The sequence below is a fragment of the Pristis pectinata genome, chromosome 13 (genome assembly GCF_009764475.1).
Source record: "Pristis pectinata isolate sPriPec2 chromosome 13, sPriPec2.1.pri, whole genome shotgun sequence".
Taxonomy (NCBI): Eukaryota; Metazoa; Chordata; class Chondrichthyes; order Rhinopristiformes; family Pristidae; genus Pristis; species Pristis pectinata.
Window position 1 is genome coordinate 270854 of NC_067417.1, and position 13268 is coordinate 284121.

The following is a 13268-nucleotide window of genomic DNA, read 5'->3' on the forward strand; positions in this document are numbered from 1 at the left end:
AGGGGCTGAGGAGAGCGAGAAGGGACATGAAAAGGCTTTGGCGAGTAGGGTTAAGGAGAATCCCAAGGCTTTTTTCTCATATGTGAAGAGCAGAAGGATGGCTAGAGTAAAGGTAGGTCCGATTAAAGACAAAGGTGGGAGGATGTGCCTGGAAGCTGTGGAAGTGGGTGAGGTTCTCAATGAATACTTCTCTTCAGTATTCACCAAGGAGAGGGGTCTTGATGATGCTGAGGACAGTGTTGGTAAGGGTAATGGTCTAGAGTATGTAGATATCAAGATATTGTTAGAAAATATTAGGACAGATAAGTCCCCGGGTCCTGACAGAATATTCTCCAGGATGCTTCGTGAGGCAAGGGAGTGAGGTCAAATTCAAGAGATTATTAGATAAGCATATGGAGGAATTTAAGATGGAGGGATATGTGGGAGGAAGGGGTTAGGTAGTCTTAGGTGTGGTTTGAAGGTCAGCACAACATGGTGGGCCAAAGGGCCTGTATTGGTGCCGTATTGTTCTATGGTTCTAACTTTGGAAAATAATAGCCAGAACAGCAAGCACCACTTCTAAAGCCCTAGAAACAACGATGGTACTATTTTGGACTAAATATACCCTTCGGTTCCTCGTTCTCACGAGATGCCTGGCTCCAATATTTCTGGCAATTTTGTCTCTCCCCCCACCCCCCTCACGGGTGAATTCCCATTTCTTTACTTTCCGCATTCGCCATCCCGCCCTCTGCCCCGACGTTCCCGGGGGACGGGCCGCTCCCCCGGCGCGCCCCCCCCCCCCCGACGTTCCCGGGGGACGGGCCGCTCCCCCGGCGCGCCCCCCCCCCCGACGTTCCCGGGGGACGGGCCGCTCCCTCTCGGCTCCCCCCACTCCGCTCACCCTCAAGAATCACCTCCTTCCCGGCCTTCTTCAGGGCCTGCACGGCCTGGTCGTGGGTGGCGTCCTGCAGCCCGGCTCCGTTCACCGCCAGGATGGCGTCGCCGACGAAGAGCGCGCCGGTGCGGTCGGCCGCCAGGCCGCGGAAGATCTTGGAGATGATGATGGGCATCCGGTTCTCGCGGCCGCCCTTGATGCTGATGCCGAGCCCGCCGGCCTCCTGCTTCAGCACCCGCACAGTGCGCACCCGCTCCGCCAGCGCCGCGGGCCCAGGGCTCGGGCTGCCGGCCTCCAGGGGCACCAGGGCGGCCGGGCCGCAGCCCAGGGCCCCGGCGCTGGGCCCCGCCGGGCTCATATGCGCCGGGCTCGGGCTCCGCGGCCGCGGGGAGCCGTTGGACAGCCCGTCGCAGGCCTCAGCCTCGGGCCTCGGCTCCTCACTGCTCAGCCGCAGGCTGCCGTCTCGCAGCTCGGCCTGAACCCGGTGCCACCCCCGGTCCTCAGGAAGATCTCCAGCGGCCCGGCCCGGACCAGTAACCCGGCCGCCATCTCCCGCGCCCCGGACACTGGGCGGCCAATGAGGACGGAGACAGATAGCCAATGGGAGCCGTGAACTTACAGCCAATGGGAGCCGTGAATTTACAGCCAATGGGAGCCGTGAACTACAGCCAAGGGAGACATGAACTTGCAGCCAATTGGAAGAGTGGAAATAGAAGAGGCCAAGAGGATCAGTGGAAATAGCCAATGGGCGTTGTTAAAATAAGTCAATGGGGGAGACACAAGCGACTGCAGATGCCGGAACCTGGAGCAACAAACCCGAAACGTCGGCAATTCCTTCCCTCCCAGAGGCTGCTCGACCCGCTGGTGAAAGTGCAGTTAATGCAAGTTGGGTAAACGAAACCAATGGGAACGGGCGAACATGGAGCCAATACGAATCTGAAAAATAGAAGCCAATAGGAGCAGAGAACTTGCAATCAATGGGAGTGGGGAAAAAGCTAAAGTCAGGGAAGTGGCGAAAGGGAAGCCAACGGGAGCATTGCATGTAGCAGATATTGCCAGTTCATTTGCTCAATTCTATGCTGTTGGACCGGTTAGCACAGCCTGACCTGCATTGTGCACCTTTTCACATTCTGTTAGTTTGCATTAACACTCTTTAACTGACCTCATTAACAGAATGAGCTGTACAACTGATCCCCAACGACAAGCTTGGCTCCACCCGCGTATCCATCCCACCTACTCTGTGGCTGAGGCAGGTACATTAACAACATTTAAAAGGCATTTTTACAGGTACACGGATAAGGTTTAGAGGGAGCGGTTAGCACGACGCTATTACAGCGCCAGCGATCGGGGTTCAATTCCCGTCGCTGTCTGTAAGGAGTTTGTACATTCTCCTGTGTCTGCGTGGGTTTCCTCCGGGTGCTCTGGTTTCCTCCCACATTGCAAAGATGTACGGGTAGGTTAATTGGGTTTTAAAATGGGCAGCACGGACTCGTTGGGCCGGAAGGGCCTGTTACCACGCTGTAAATAAATTTTTTAAAATATCAAATGGACTAGCTTAGATGGGCATGACGGTCAGTATGGATCCATTGCTGAAGGACCCGTTTCTGTGCTGTATGACTCCATGATTCAGTGACTCTGTGGTCTCCAATAAGGCCTCATTTTTCCTATTTCAGCCTCTGGCCCTTTACGTTTAGGCTTGGTAGTCAGAGGCATAGAGCAATACAGCATGGATACAGGCCCTTTGACCCAACCCAGTCCATGCTGAACCATGGTGCCCACCCAGCTAGTCCTAAACTTCCTGCATCCAGCCCATATCTCTCCAAGCCCTGCCCCTCCACATACCTGTCGAAGTGCTTCTAAATGATACTTTTTGTACCTGCCTCAACCACTTCATCTGGCAGCTCATTCCATATACTCACCACCCTCTGGCATGAAAAAGTTGTCCTCAGGTACCTTTCAAATCTTTCCCCTCTCACCCTAAACCTATGCCCCCTAGTTTTGGACTCCCCTATCCCAGTGAAAAGACTGTTACTGTCCACCTTATCTATGCCTTTCATAATTTTTAAACACCTATAAGGTTGCCCCTCATTCTCCTACTTTCCAAGAAATAAAGACCTAGCCCAGCAAACCTGGCAACGTCCTTGCAAATGTTCTCTGCACTCTTTCCAGTTTAACCGATAACAGTGACCAAAACTGTACACAGTATTCCAAATGCAGCCTCACCAATGCACAACTAAAAACATAATGTCCCAAAATTCTCTGACTGATAAAGGCCAGTGTGCTAAATGCCTTTTTCACCACCTTGTCTACATGTGATGCTGCTTTCAATGAACTATGTACTCCTAGGTCCTGGTATTCATTTACACTCCCTAATGCCCCTACCATTCATAGTATAACCCTATGCTGGTTTTCAAAAGGCATCACCTTGCACTATCTGTATTGAAATCCATTTGCCACTTCTCAGCCCACTTCCCTCACTGATTAAGATTCCCCTGTAATCTACAATAACCTTCTTCACTATCAACAACACCTCCTAATTTCATCTCATCCACAAATTTACTGATCAAGCCTTTTGAATTTGCATCAAAATCATTTCTATAAATAACAAATAACAAAGGTCCCAACACCGACCCCTGAGGCACACCACTAGTCACCGGTCTCCATTCCGAGAAACAACCTTCAACCACCACCCTCTGCTTCCTACTTCCGAACCAATTTTGAATCCACTGTACTAGCCCTCCCCGAATTCCATGGGACCGAACCTTCCAGACCAGCCCTACCATGCAGGACCTTGTCGGAGGCCTTGCTAAAATTCAAATAGACGACATCCACTGCTCTACCCTCACCTACCTTTTTGGTTACCTCTTCAAAAAACTAAAAGATTCAAACATGACTTCCCATGCCCAAAGCTATGCTGACTCCTCCTAATCAGACTCTTATCTATCCAAATGCTGGTAGATCCTGTCCCTCAGAATTCCCTCCAGTAACTTCCCCACTACTGATGTCAGGCTGAATGTCCTGTAGTTCCCCGGCTTGTCCATGCTACCCTTCATTAGCCACCTTCCAGTCTTCGGGAACTTCACCAGCGGCTAACGATGAAGCAAATATCTCTGCAAAGGCCTCTGCAATTTCTTTTTCCAGCCTCCTTCAAAGTCCAAGGATGTACTCTGTCAGGCCCTAGGGATTTATCCACCTTAATGTGCTGTAAGGCTGCAAATACCTCCTCCCTGGTAACATGAATGTTCTTCAAACTATCTCCACTTGTTTCCCTCATCTCGAGCAACCATGATTTCTCAATTTTGAGGAGAAATATTCTTTAAAATCCCACCCATCTCCTGTGGCTTGAAAGTATTAGATTTTTTCTTGTTGATAATATTAATTTAAGTCTCATGAATCACTGAACAAAAATATTCCACTATGAATATCTGCTCTCTAGCCACTGTAAGACCCAAGATGTCATTTTTTTGTATTTATGTAATTACTCATCAGAAAATTAAAAGGCTTTAATAGTCATTTACTGACCCACCAACATACTTCTGTGCAATTTGAGAATTCAAATTAAAAGTATAAATAAATGTCTGAAGGAAAACATTTCTTTAATAACAAAGATAACAAACAATTCATCTTTTGCTTGATTGTATGTTCTTTTATATATAAATATATCTATAAAACAGGAAGGCAAGAGACTGCCAATGCTGGAATCTGGAACAAAAACAGAACTGAAAGAACTCAGCAGGTCAAGCAGCCAAAGGTGCAAGTCCCTGCTTAGGGTGAGACCCTGCACCAGGTGCTGATTACAGGAAAGATGCAGAGGTTACATTTCTCAAAAATTCCCTTGAATACATTTTAAATATCTTCATCCTCCATGCCTTTTTTGCATTACTTCTGTCCCAGTTAGTGTTGAGGGAGTTAACATCAAGCCAAAAGTAAGAACATTCTAGCTAGTCACACTTCTCCATGCTCTCTCTACAGCCCTGCAAATTTTCTTCGTTTCAAGTATTCCTCTGAACACCACAATCGAACCTGCTTCTATCACTCACTCTGGCTGTGCATTACATAGAACAGCACGGCACTGGACATTATACCACGTCATCCTCCTGTTTATCATCCATATCCCTCCATTCCTTCAGAGCCATGTGTCTATCTAAAAGCCTCTTGATCCCAACTACTCACTGTGCAAGAAGGTTGTCCTGATATCACTTTAAGTTCTTCTGATGTTTGCCTTTTTTCCCACCTCTTCAACTTTCCACCAATGATTTTAGATAGCTCTATCAGATCTCATTCTAGATCTCCTCTGTTTGAAGAACCTCAGCTTTTCCAGTCAATCCACAATAACTAATGTCACTTGTATCATTCTGGTAATTCTCTTTAGCACTGCTTCTAAGGCCGTAACATCTTCCTGAACTCTAGGATCCAAAACTGGATACAATACTCTCATTATGACTTACCCAGTAATTTAGAATGATACATCACTTGCTCTCTAAGCCCAGGGTTCCCCAATGCTTTTTTTAAGCTGCTTTGTCAACCTGCCTTGCCACTTTTAAACAATTCATGCACATTTACCTTTGGGATCCCTCTTTTTCTGTATCCCTTTTAGAACTGTGGACCCTAGTTTATATCATCTTTTCTCATTTTTCTGACCAAAATGTATCACCATATTTCTACTGCATTGTTTCATCTGCTGCAAGTCCTCCCTTTGCATCACTCTATCTACATCCTCTTGAAGGATTCCCCTCTGCTCATCAAATAAGTTCAAGACATTCAGACAAGTCTTACTAAAAACGTAGCAGTTTCCAACTCCATTCTGATGAAGGATCTTATACCTGAAACGTTATCTTCATTTGCTCCTCATTTGCACTTGCACTGAATTCTACACCTTTAGCACCCTCTACAGTCTTTCCTTCAGTCACAACATCCATCTCCAACCCACTTTATCAAATATCAGAGAATCTAGCTCTCAACAACCTTCCAAAATTTCTCCCCGACCTCTTCCCCCTCATAACCCTCCACTCCTTCCCATCATGTCGTTACTTTTGTCCTTTCCTTCAAATCAATTCATGACACTGCCCTTAATCACCAACACTTCTGGTGTTAGCAGTCTTATACATTATAAAAATACAAGCTGTTGCCATGTCAAGTAGCAGCCACATCTCTTAGTAGTCTGTATTAACTGCTCTTATCCAGCAACACAGCACTAGATGTCAATAACTTTCCTATTCTCATTTCAACTCCAAGAATTTGTTTCAGTCTGACCGTTGCCACATCCTGCAGTCACTGTGGTCCAAGTTCTGATGCCCCACTGCAGGGTTATACGATTCTCAGCTGTTCCATTAACAGTGTGATGGCCTGAATGAAAATAGATCGGAGACTGCAATGCCTAGGATTGACAGAGTATCTTCAGCATAAGAGAACAGAAATGTTACTGCAGTGTCCTTCTGCCATCGCTTTGAATGGAAGGATGAACATTGTAGCAGTATCCAATTCCTACTGGCTTGTTCTGAAACATTGGAACTGGTGAACTAAACAACAGCAGGAGGTGGACCCACCATGATATCCAACAATCCTTCAGGATCCTTGGAGAAGACTGTATTACAGAGGTTAGACAGAATCGATTCAGTGTTGCAAAAGCTTCCCTGAGATGGCAGCAGACAATTGGTGCAAAGCTCAAAGTGAAGTGACAATCAGTTCATGAACCAGTGTTTGGACAATGGTCAGTCAGAAATTGACAATATTTATTTATATAAAACATTACAAGCTTGGAAATCCAATGCAACTTTTAGAGAACAGTCCAGTCAACAAGTTGGAAAGATACCGAGGAAAGCAGAAATATAGTGGGAACTGATGGAAAAATCAGACCCAGGAGCCAACTACGTGGCGAATTTCTTCTTTCGGACTGGCTTGGGCAGCTGTGAGACGATCTCCATCACGGGACGCTCCACCACAACAAGAGAGTCATCCATCAACAGCTCCAGATGGAGCAGAGGCTGCGGAGAGAAAGGAAGATTGGAAATCTGACCAGATCAAAACACATCTACAGCTGCCACAAGCCAAAAACTCCCTGGCCTCAATAATGTGTTGAACAATCAGCCAGGGGAAACTATTGGAATCTATTAGCGGAGAATATCATAACAGTGCGCTTAAAAAAATTACATAACTAGGCAACAACAAACGTTTCAGGAAAGGGAAACTGTATTCGAGATGTATTGGAGTTTAAAGGGGTAATGGGAAGATAATGGGCAAACTGCTAGTGTGACATGGTTGGATATTCAAAAAGCTTATACAAAGTAGGGGTCATGGGTTCAGGGATAATATATTAGACTGAGGATTGGTTAAGGTCAGAATAGGAATAAATTGTTCATTTTCAGTTTGTCAGACTGGCAAAAGCCACAAGGATCAGTCGTAGACACTTCATTCATTCGCAATCTATATTGATGCCGAATACATTACACTCCTGTCCTCTCTTCTAAATTTTGCTGACAATACAAAACTGTTGCCCAAGTATCTATAACTTCCTTTTTAAAACAATCAGTTATTTTCTTTACAAGACAAATATAAACTGATTTGTGGAACAGGCAGGAGCAATTGGTTAGACTGCATGGGGGCATCAGGACTTTATTAAGCTGATTCTTGAGTTAGAACAAAGAACAGTACACCACGGGAACAGGCCCCTCAGTCCATGACGTTGTACCAAACTAATTAAATAGTAATTAAACACCTAACTAAACTAATCCCTTCTGCCTACACAACATCCATGTCCCTCCATTCCCTGCACATTCATGTGCCTATCTAAGAGCCTCTATTTTGCCTCCACCACCATCCCAGGCAGCGCATTCCAGGCATCCACCACTGTGTAAAAAAAAACCTTGCCCCACACATTCTCCTTTGAACTTATCCTCTCTCACCTTAAATGCATGCCCTCTGGTATGACTCGATCTTTGGATTTTATTGAATTCTCTATTTTCCTTTGAAAAGAGGTGAGTCTCTGTGCCTGAGCTTGTGAGTTTCACCTTGCAAGAGGACTACACGAGGCACATTTGCAAATTGTACCTGCTGATTTGTCCATTAACAGCTGCAAATAAAGGTAAGGCAAGTGTCTACAGAGTAGCCATTGTGAGAGTGGGGGAGCTGAGGCTTTGGTTAAAGAGGCTTCAGGAAGACGGAGGTGAGGTTATGTCTCTGATAAGTTTCTTTCTTTCTTTGATGTGGTGTTCCCTTTAGTGCAGAGTAATAGAATGGCTCCAGGATCAGTGGTGTGTTCTGCTTGCAAGATGTGAGAGTTCTGGGAGACATCCAGTCTCCCTGACAACTACATCTGCATGAGCTGCATCCAACAGTGGCTCCTTTACAGATTGTGTTAGGAACTGGAGTTGCAGCTGGATGATCTTTTGCTTGTATGGGATACTGAGGAGTACATAGACAAGATCTACAGGGAGGCAGTCACTCTGAAGCTGCAGAACTTACCCATGCTCTAAGTTCATCACCCTTGTTCCCTGATGCTTCTTGCTTTAGACACACTTCAGCCCATCCAACTGACTGCAATTTTTGCCCTTTCAACTGCCTATCCTTCCTCAGTCTTCTACACCTCTGCATCTACTGTACAGTAAATGAAGCAAGCTCTGACCTATCATTCTGGTTCCCATCCCCCTGCTAAACTAGTTTAAACCTCCCCAACAGTTCTAGCAAATCTGTCAGGAGAAGGATGGTAGGCAGGTAGTGCAGAGTACCCCTGTGGCTGTTTCCCCTCAATAAAGGTATAACGTTTGGATCCTGGTGGGGGGACCTACTGGGGAAAGGTGTAGTGACCAGGTCTCTGGCACTGAGCCTGGTCGTGTGGTGCAGAAGGGAAGTTGGGAGAAAAGGAGAGTGGTAGTGATAGGGGATTCCATAGTAAGGGGGCAGGACAGGAGATTCTGTGGACATGAAAGAGACTCCTGGATGGTATGTTGTCTCCCTGGTGCCAGGGTCGGGGATGTCTCTGATCGGGTCTGCAGCATTCTGAAGGGGGAGGGTGAACAGCCAGAGGTCATGGTACATATTGGTACCAATGACATAGGTAGGAAAAGAGATGTGGTCCTGAAGAGAGAATATAGGGAGTTGGGTAGGAGGCTGAAAAGCAGGACATCAAGGGTAGTAATCTCTGGATTGCTGCCTGTGCCATGTGTCAGTGAGGGTAAGGATAGGATGATTTGGCAGATGAATGCGTGGCTGAGAAATTGGTGTAGGAGGCAGGGTTTGATTTGTTGATAATTGAGATCTCTTCTGGAGAAGGTATGACCTGTACAAAAGGGACAGGTTACACCTGAACTGGAGGGGGACCCATATTCTTGCAGGCAGATTTGCTAGAACTGTTGGGGATGGTTTAAATTAGTTTAGCAGGGGGATGGGAACCAGAGTGATAGGTCAGAGCTTGGTTCATTTACTGTACAAGTAGATGCAGAGTGTAGAAAGACTAGGGAAGGATAGGCAATTGAAAGGGCAAATTTGCAGTCAGTTGGATGGGCTGAAGTGTGTCTACTTAATGTGAGAAGCATCAGGAACAAGGGTGATGAACTTAGAGCATAGCTAAGTATGTGGAACTATGATGTGGTGGCCGTTAGAGGCTTGGCTGTCACAAGAGCAGGAATGGCTGCTGGATATTCCAGGGTTTAGATGTTTCAAAAGGGACAGGAGTGGAGGTAAGAGGTGGGGAGTGGCTCTGATGAGGGACAGTGTCACAGCAGCAGAAAGGGAGGATGTCCTGGAGGAATCGTCCACTGAGTCAGTGTGGGTGGAAGTCAGCAACAGGAAGGGAGTAATCGGGAGGCAGATTTTGGAAAGGTGCAAAAATAACAGGGTTGTTGTCATGGATGATTTCAGCTTCCCTAATATTGATTTGCACCTCCTTAGTGTAAAGGGGATGGAGTTCCTGACACAGTATGTGGACAAGCCGACTAGAGGAGAGGCCATACTCGACCTGGTACTAGGCAATGAGCCTCATCAGGTTTCAGATCTCTTGGTGGGAGAGCATTTTGGAGATAGTGACCATAACTCCTAGACCTTTACCATAGCCTTGGAGAGGGATAGGAGCAGACAATATGGGAAAGTATTTAACTGGGGGGAGGGGGAATTATGATGCTATTAGGCAGGAACTTGAGGAAAGTAAATTGGGAACAAATGTTCTTGGGGAAGTGCACAGTGGAAATGGAGGTTATTTAGAGTACTTGCATAGGGTTCTAGATAGGTTTGTCCCATTGAGGCAAGGTAAGGATGGTAGAGTGAAGGAACCGTGGTTGACATGAGATGTAGAATATCTTGTCAAGAGGAAGAAAGAAGCTTATCTGAGGTTTAGAAAGCATAGATCAGACAGGGCTCTGGAGAGTTACAAGGTAGCCAGGAGGGAGCTTAAGAATGGACTTAGGAGGGCTAGAAGGGGGAATGAGAAGTCCTTGGCGAGTAGGATCAAGGAAAACCCCAAGGTGTTCTACACATATGTGAAGAATAAGAGGATGACTAGGGTGAGGGTAGGACTGATCAGGAATAAGAGGAAACATGCCTGGAGTCAGAGGTGGTAGGGGAGATCCTAAATGAATACTTTGCTTCAGTATTCACCAGTGAGAGAGATCTTGATGTTTGTGAGGATGGCGTATGACAGACTGATATGCTAGGATATGTCGACATGAGGAAAGAGTATGTGCTGGAACTATTGAAGAACATTAGGATGGGTAAGTCACTGGGGCCAGATGGGATATTTTCAAGGTCCTAACAGGAAGCTAGGGAAGAGATTGCTGCGCCTTTGGTGACTATCTTTGTGTCCTCACTGGCCACAAGAGTAGTGCAGATGATTAGAGGGTGGCAAATGTTGTTCCTTCCCTTAAAGGGAGTACAGACCAGTGAGTATTTCTTCAGTGGTGGGCAAATTACTGGAGAAGATTCTTCGACAGGATTTATGGGCATTTGGGGAAGCATAGGCTGATTAGGGACAGTCAGCATAGCTTTGTGAGGGGCAGGTTGTGCCTCATGAGTCTGACTGAATTCTTTGAGGATGGGACAAAGCACATTGAAGGTAGAGAAGTAGGTGTGGTGTACATGGATTCTAGTAAGGTGTTTGATAAGGTTCCTCATGGAAGGCTTATTCAGAAAGTCAGGAGGCATGGGATCCAGGGAAACTTAGCTGTGTGGATTCAGAATTGGCCAGCCCATGGAAGACAGAGGGTGGTGATAGATGGAGCATATTCTGCCTAGACGTTGGTGACCAGTGGTGTTCCACAGGGATCTGTTCTGGGACCTGTACCCTTTGATTTTTTTTTTTATAAATGACTTGGATGAGGATGTGGAAGTGTGGGTTAGTAAGTTTGCGATGATACAAAGGTTGGTGGTGTGGATAGTGTAGAAGGTTGCTGTAGATTACAACAGTATATTGATAGAATGCAGAGCTGGGCTGAGAAGTGGCAGATAAGTGTAAAGTGATGCACTTCAGGACATCGAATTTGAAGGCAGAATACAAGGTTAATGGCAGGGCTCTTAGCAGTGTGGAGGAACAGGGGGATCTTGGGGTCCATGTATATAGATCCCTCAAGGCTGCCATGTAGGTTGACAGTTAAGGTGTATGGAGTGTGGCCTTCATTAGTCAGGGTATTGAGTTCATTAGTCAGGGTATTGAGTTCAAGAGCCATGAGGTGATGTTGCAGCTCTATAGAACTCTGGTTAGACCACACTTGGAGTATTGTGTTCAGTTCTGGTCACCTCATTATAGGAGGGATGTGGAAGTTTTAGAGGGTGCAGAGGAGATTTACCAGGATGCTGCCAGGATTGGAGAGCATGTCTTATGAGGATGGGTTTGAGTGAGCTAGGGCTTTTCTCTTTGGAGAGGAGGAGGAGCATGAGAGGTGACTTGATAGAGCTGTACAAGATGAGGGGCATAGATTGAGTGGACAGTCAGATGTTTTCTCAGGGTGGAAAATGGCTCACGGGGGCATAATTTTAAGGTGATTGGAGGAAGGTTGGGGGGATGTCAGAAGTTTTTTTTAAACAAAGATAATGGTGGGTGTGTGGAACACTGCCAGCAGAGGTTGTGGAGGCAGATACATTAGGGACATTTAAGAGACTCTTAGATAGCCACGTGAATGATAGCAAAATGGAGCACTACGTGGGAGGGAAGGGTTAGATAGATCTTAGAGCAGGATAAGATGTCAGCACAACATCGTGGGCTGAAGGGCCCTGTACTGTGCTGTAATGTTCTATAACTACTGGCTCAGGTTACAAAGCCCACATCCCTTGAATAAAAAAAAAATCTGCAAACTTGCTAAGCATACCTCCTACATCTCCCACTGACTCGAGTCAGTCAGGTTATTTGTAGCACAGTGGTTACTGAAAGCTGAGCTTCATCCTGTGCATTCTGAACACGAGGTGTTATATTTGAGGCTTTCAGTGTGTAATTGGACACATTCAACTGAAGTGCATTCCTTGGATGTGGCAGCTCTCTGGTTAGTTGCAGTTGAGTCCTCGAAGGATGAGGATTGAATTCAACAGGAAATGGATTTTAAAATAAAATGAGAACATATTTCCTGTCAGGGTGGTCATTGAAGATGAGCATCTCAGTTGCTGGCTTGTTTGGAGAGGAACTGAAGTGGCTAAATGACTGACAGTGCTGACTATCTAGGCCACAAACACACAAGAGACTGCGGTCAGACAGCTTGCTCTGCTGTAACTCTGAGAAGAGAGCTGAGATTCTGTCCTGTTTGTTGGCAGCATTTTTCCCCGGAATTTGGGGACCTAGGTGCTAAGGAAACTTGGTTAGTAGCTCCCTCCTGCATATCATTTCAAAAAGGTTTATTGTGGTTAAGGAAATGTTGGTTTATTATTGTCACTTGTACTGAAATACAGCAAAAAACTTCTTTGCATGCTGTCCATACAGATCATTTTTATTACAACAGTCATTGAGGTAGTATGTAGGATGGTTGGTTCAGGACAGGCTATGGGTGATATTCACTCCTAGGAACTTGAAGCTCTTGACCATTTTATCAAACAGAAGAAACTCGGTGAGTACAGACTAGAGCCAGCTATTTAATGGTGAATCAGTTGTGGCAATGCCAGTCATCCAAAAGATTGGAGGTGGTAGGGGGGTGGTTGGTTGCAGTTGGGCAGGACTGCCAAATCATGAACTTCCTGTATGTTAAGGTCCAAAGTGGGTAGGAGGAGACATATCCTCAATCAGATACTGGTATGCCAAAACTGCAGAAAGTGAAATTAGAACATAGACATTTATCACACAGTACAGGCCCGTCAGCCCACCATGTTGTGCCGACATTTTATCCTGCTCCAAGATTTAATCTAACCCTTCCCTCCCACATAGCCCCCTATTTTTCTATTATTCATGTGTTATCTAAGAGTCTCTTAAATGTCCCTAATGTATCTG

At 46.0% G+C, this 13268-nt stretch overlaps 2 protein-coding genes across 3 annotated transcripts in view; both read right to left on the reverse strand.

The window, feature by feature from the left end:
• LOC127577449 (beta-2-syntrophin-like) overlaps positions 1–4967 on the reverse strand; it is a 51197-nt gene extending 46230 nt beyond the window's left edge. Inside the window, 2 exon segments of the mRNA XM_052028670.1 lie at positions 881–1536; positions 4915–4967. Coding sequence (XP_051884630.1) covers positions 881–1536; positions 4915–4967 — 709 coding nt within the window.
• A 1617-nt stretch (positions 4968–6584) lies between these two features.
• The window catches only part of utp4 (UTP4 small subunit processome component), a 56441-nt gene continuing 49757 nt past the window's right edge, over positions 6585–13268 (reverse strand). For both annotated transcript variants that reach the window (XM_052028615.1, XM_052028614.1), the window contains one exon: positions 6585–6858. In XM_052028615.1, the coding sequence (XP_051884575.1) occupies positions 6742–6858 (117 nt within the window). In that variant the 3' untranslated portion in view covers positions 6585–6741. The remainder of the gene's footprint in view (positions 6859–13268) is intronic.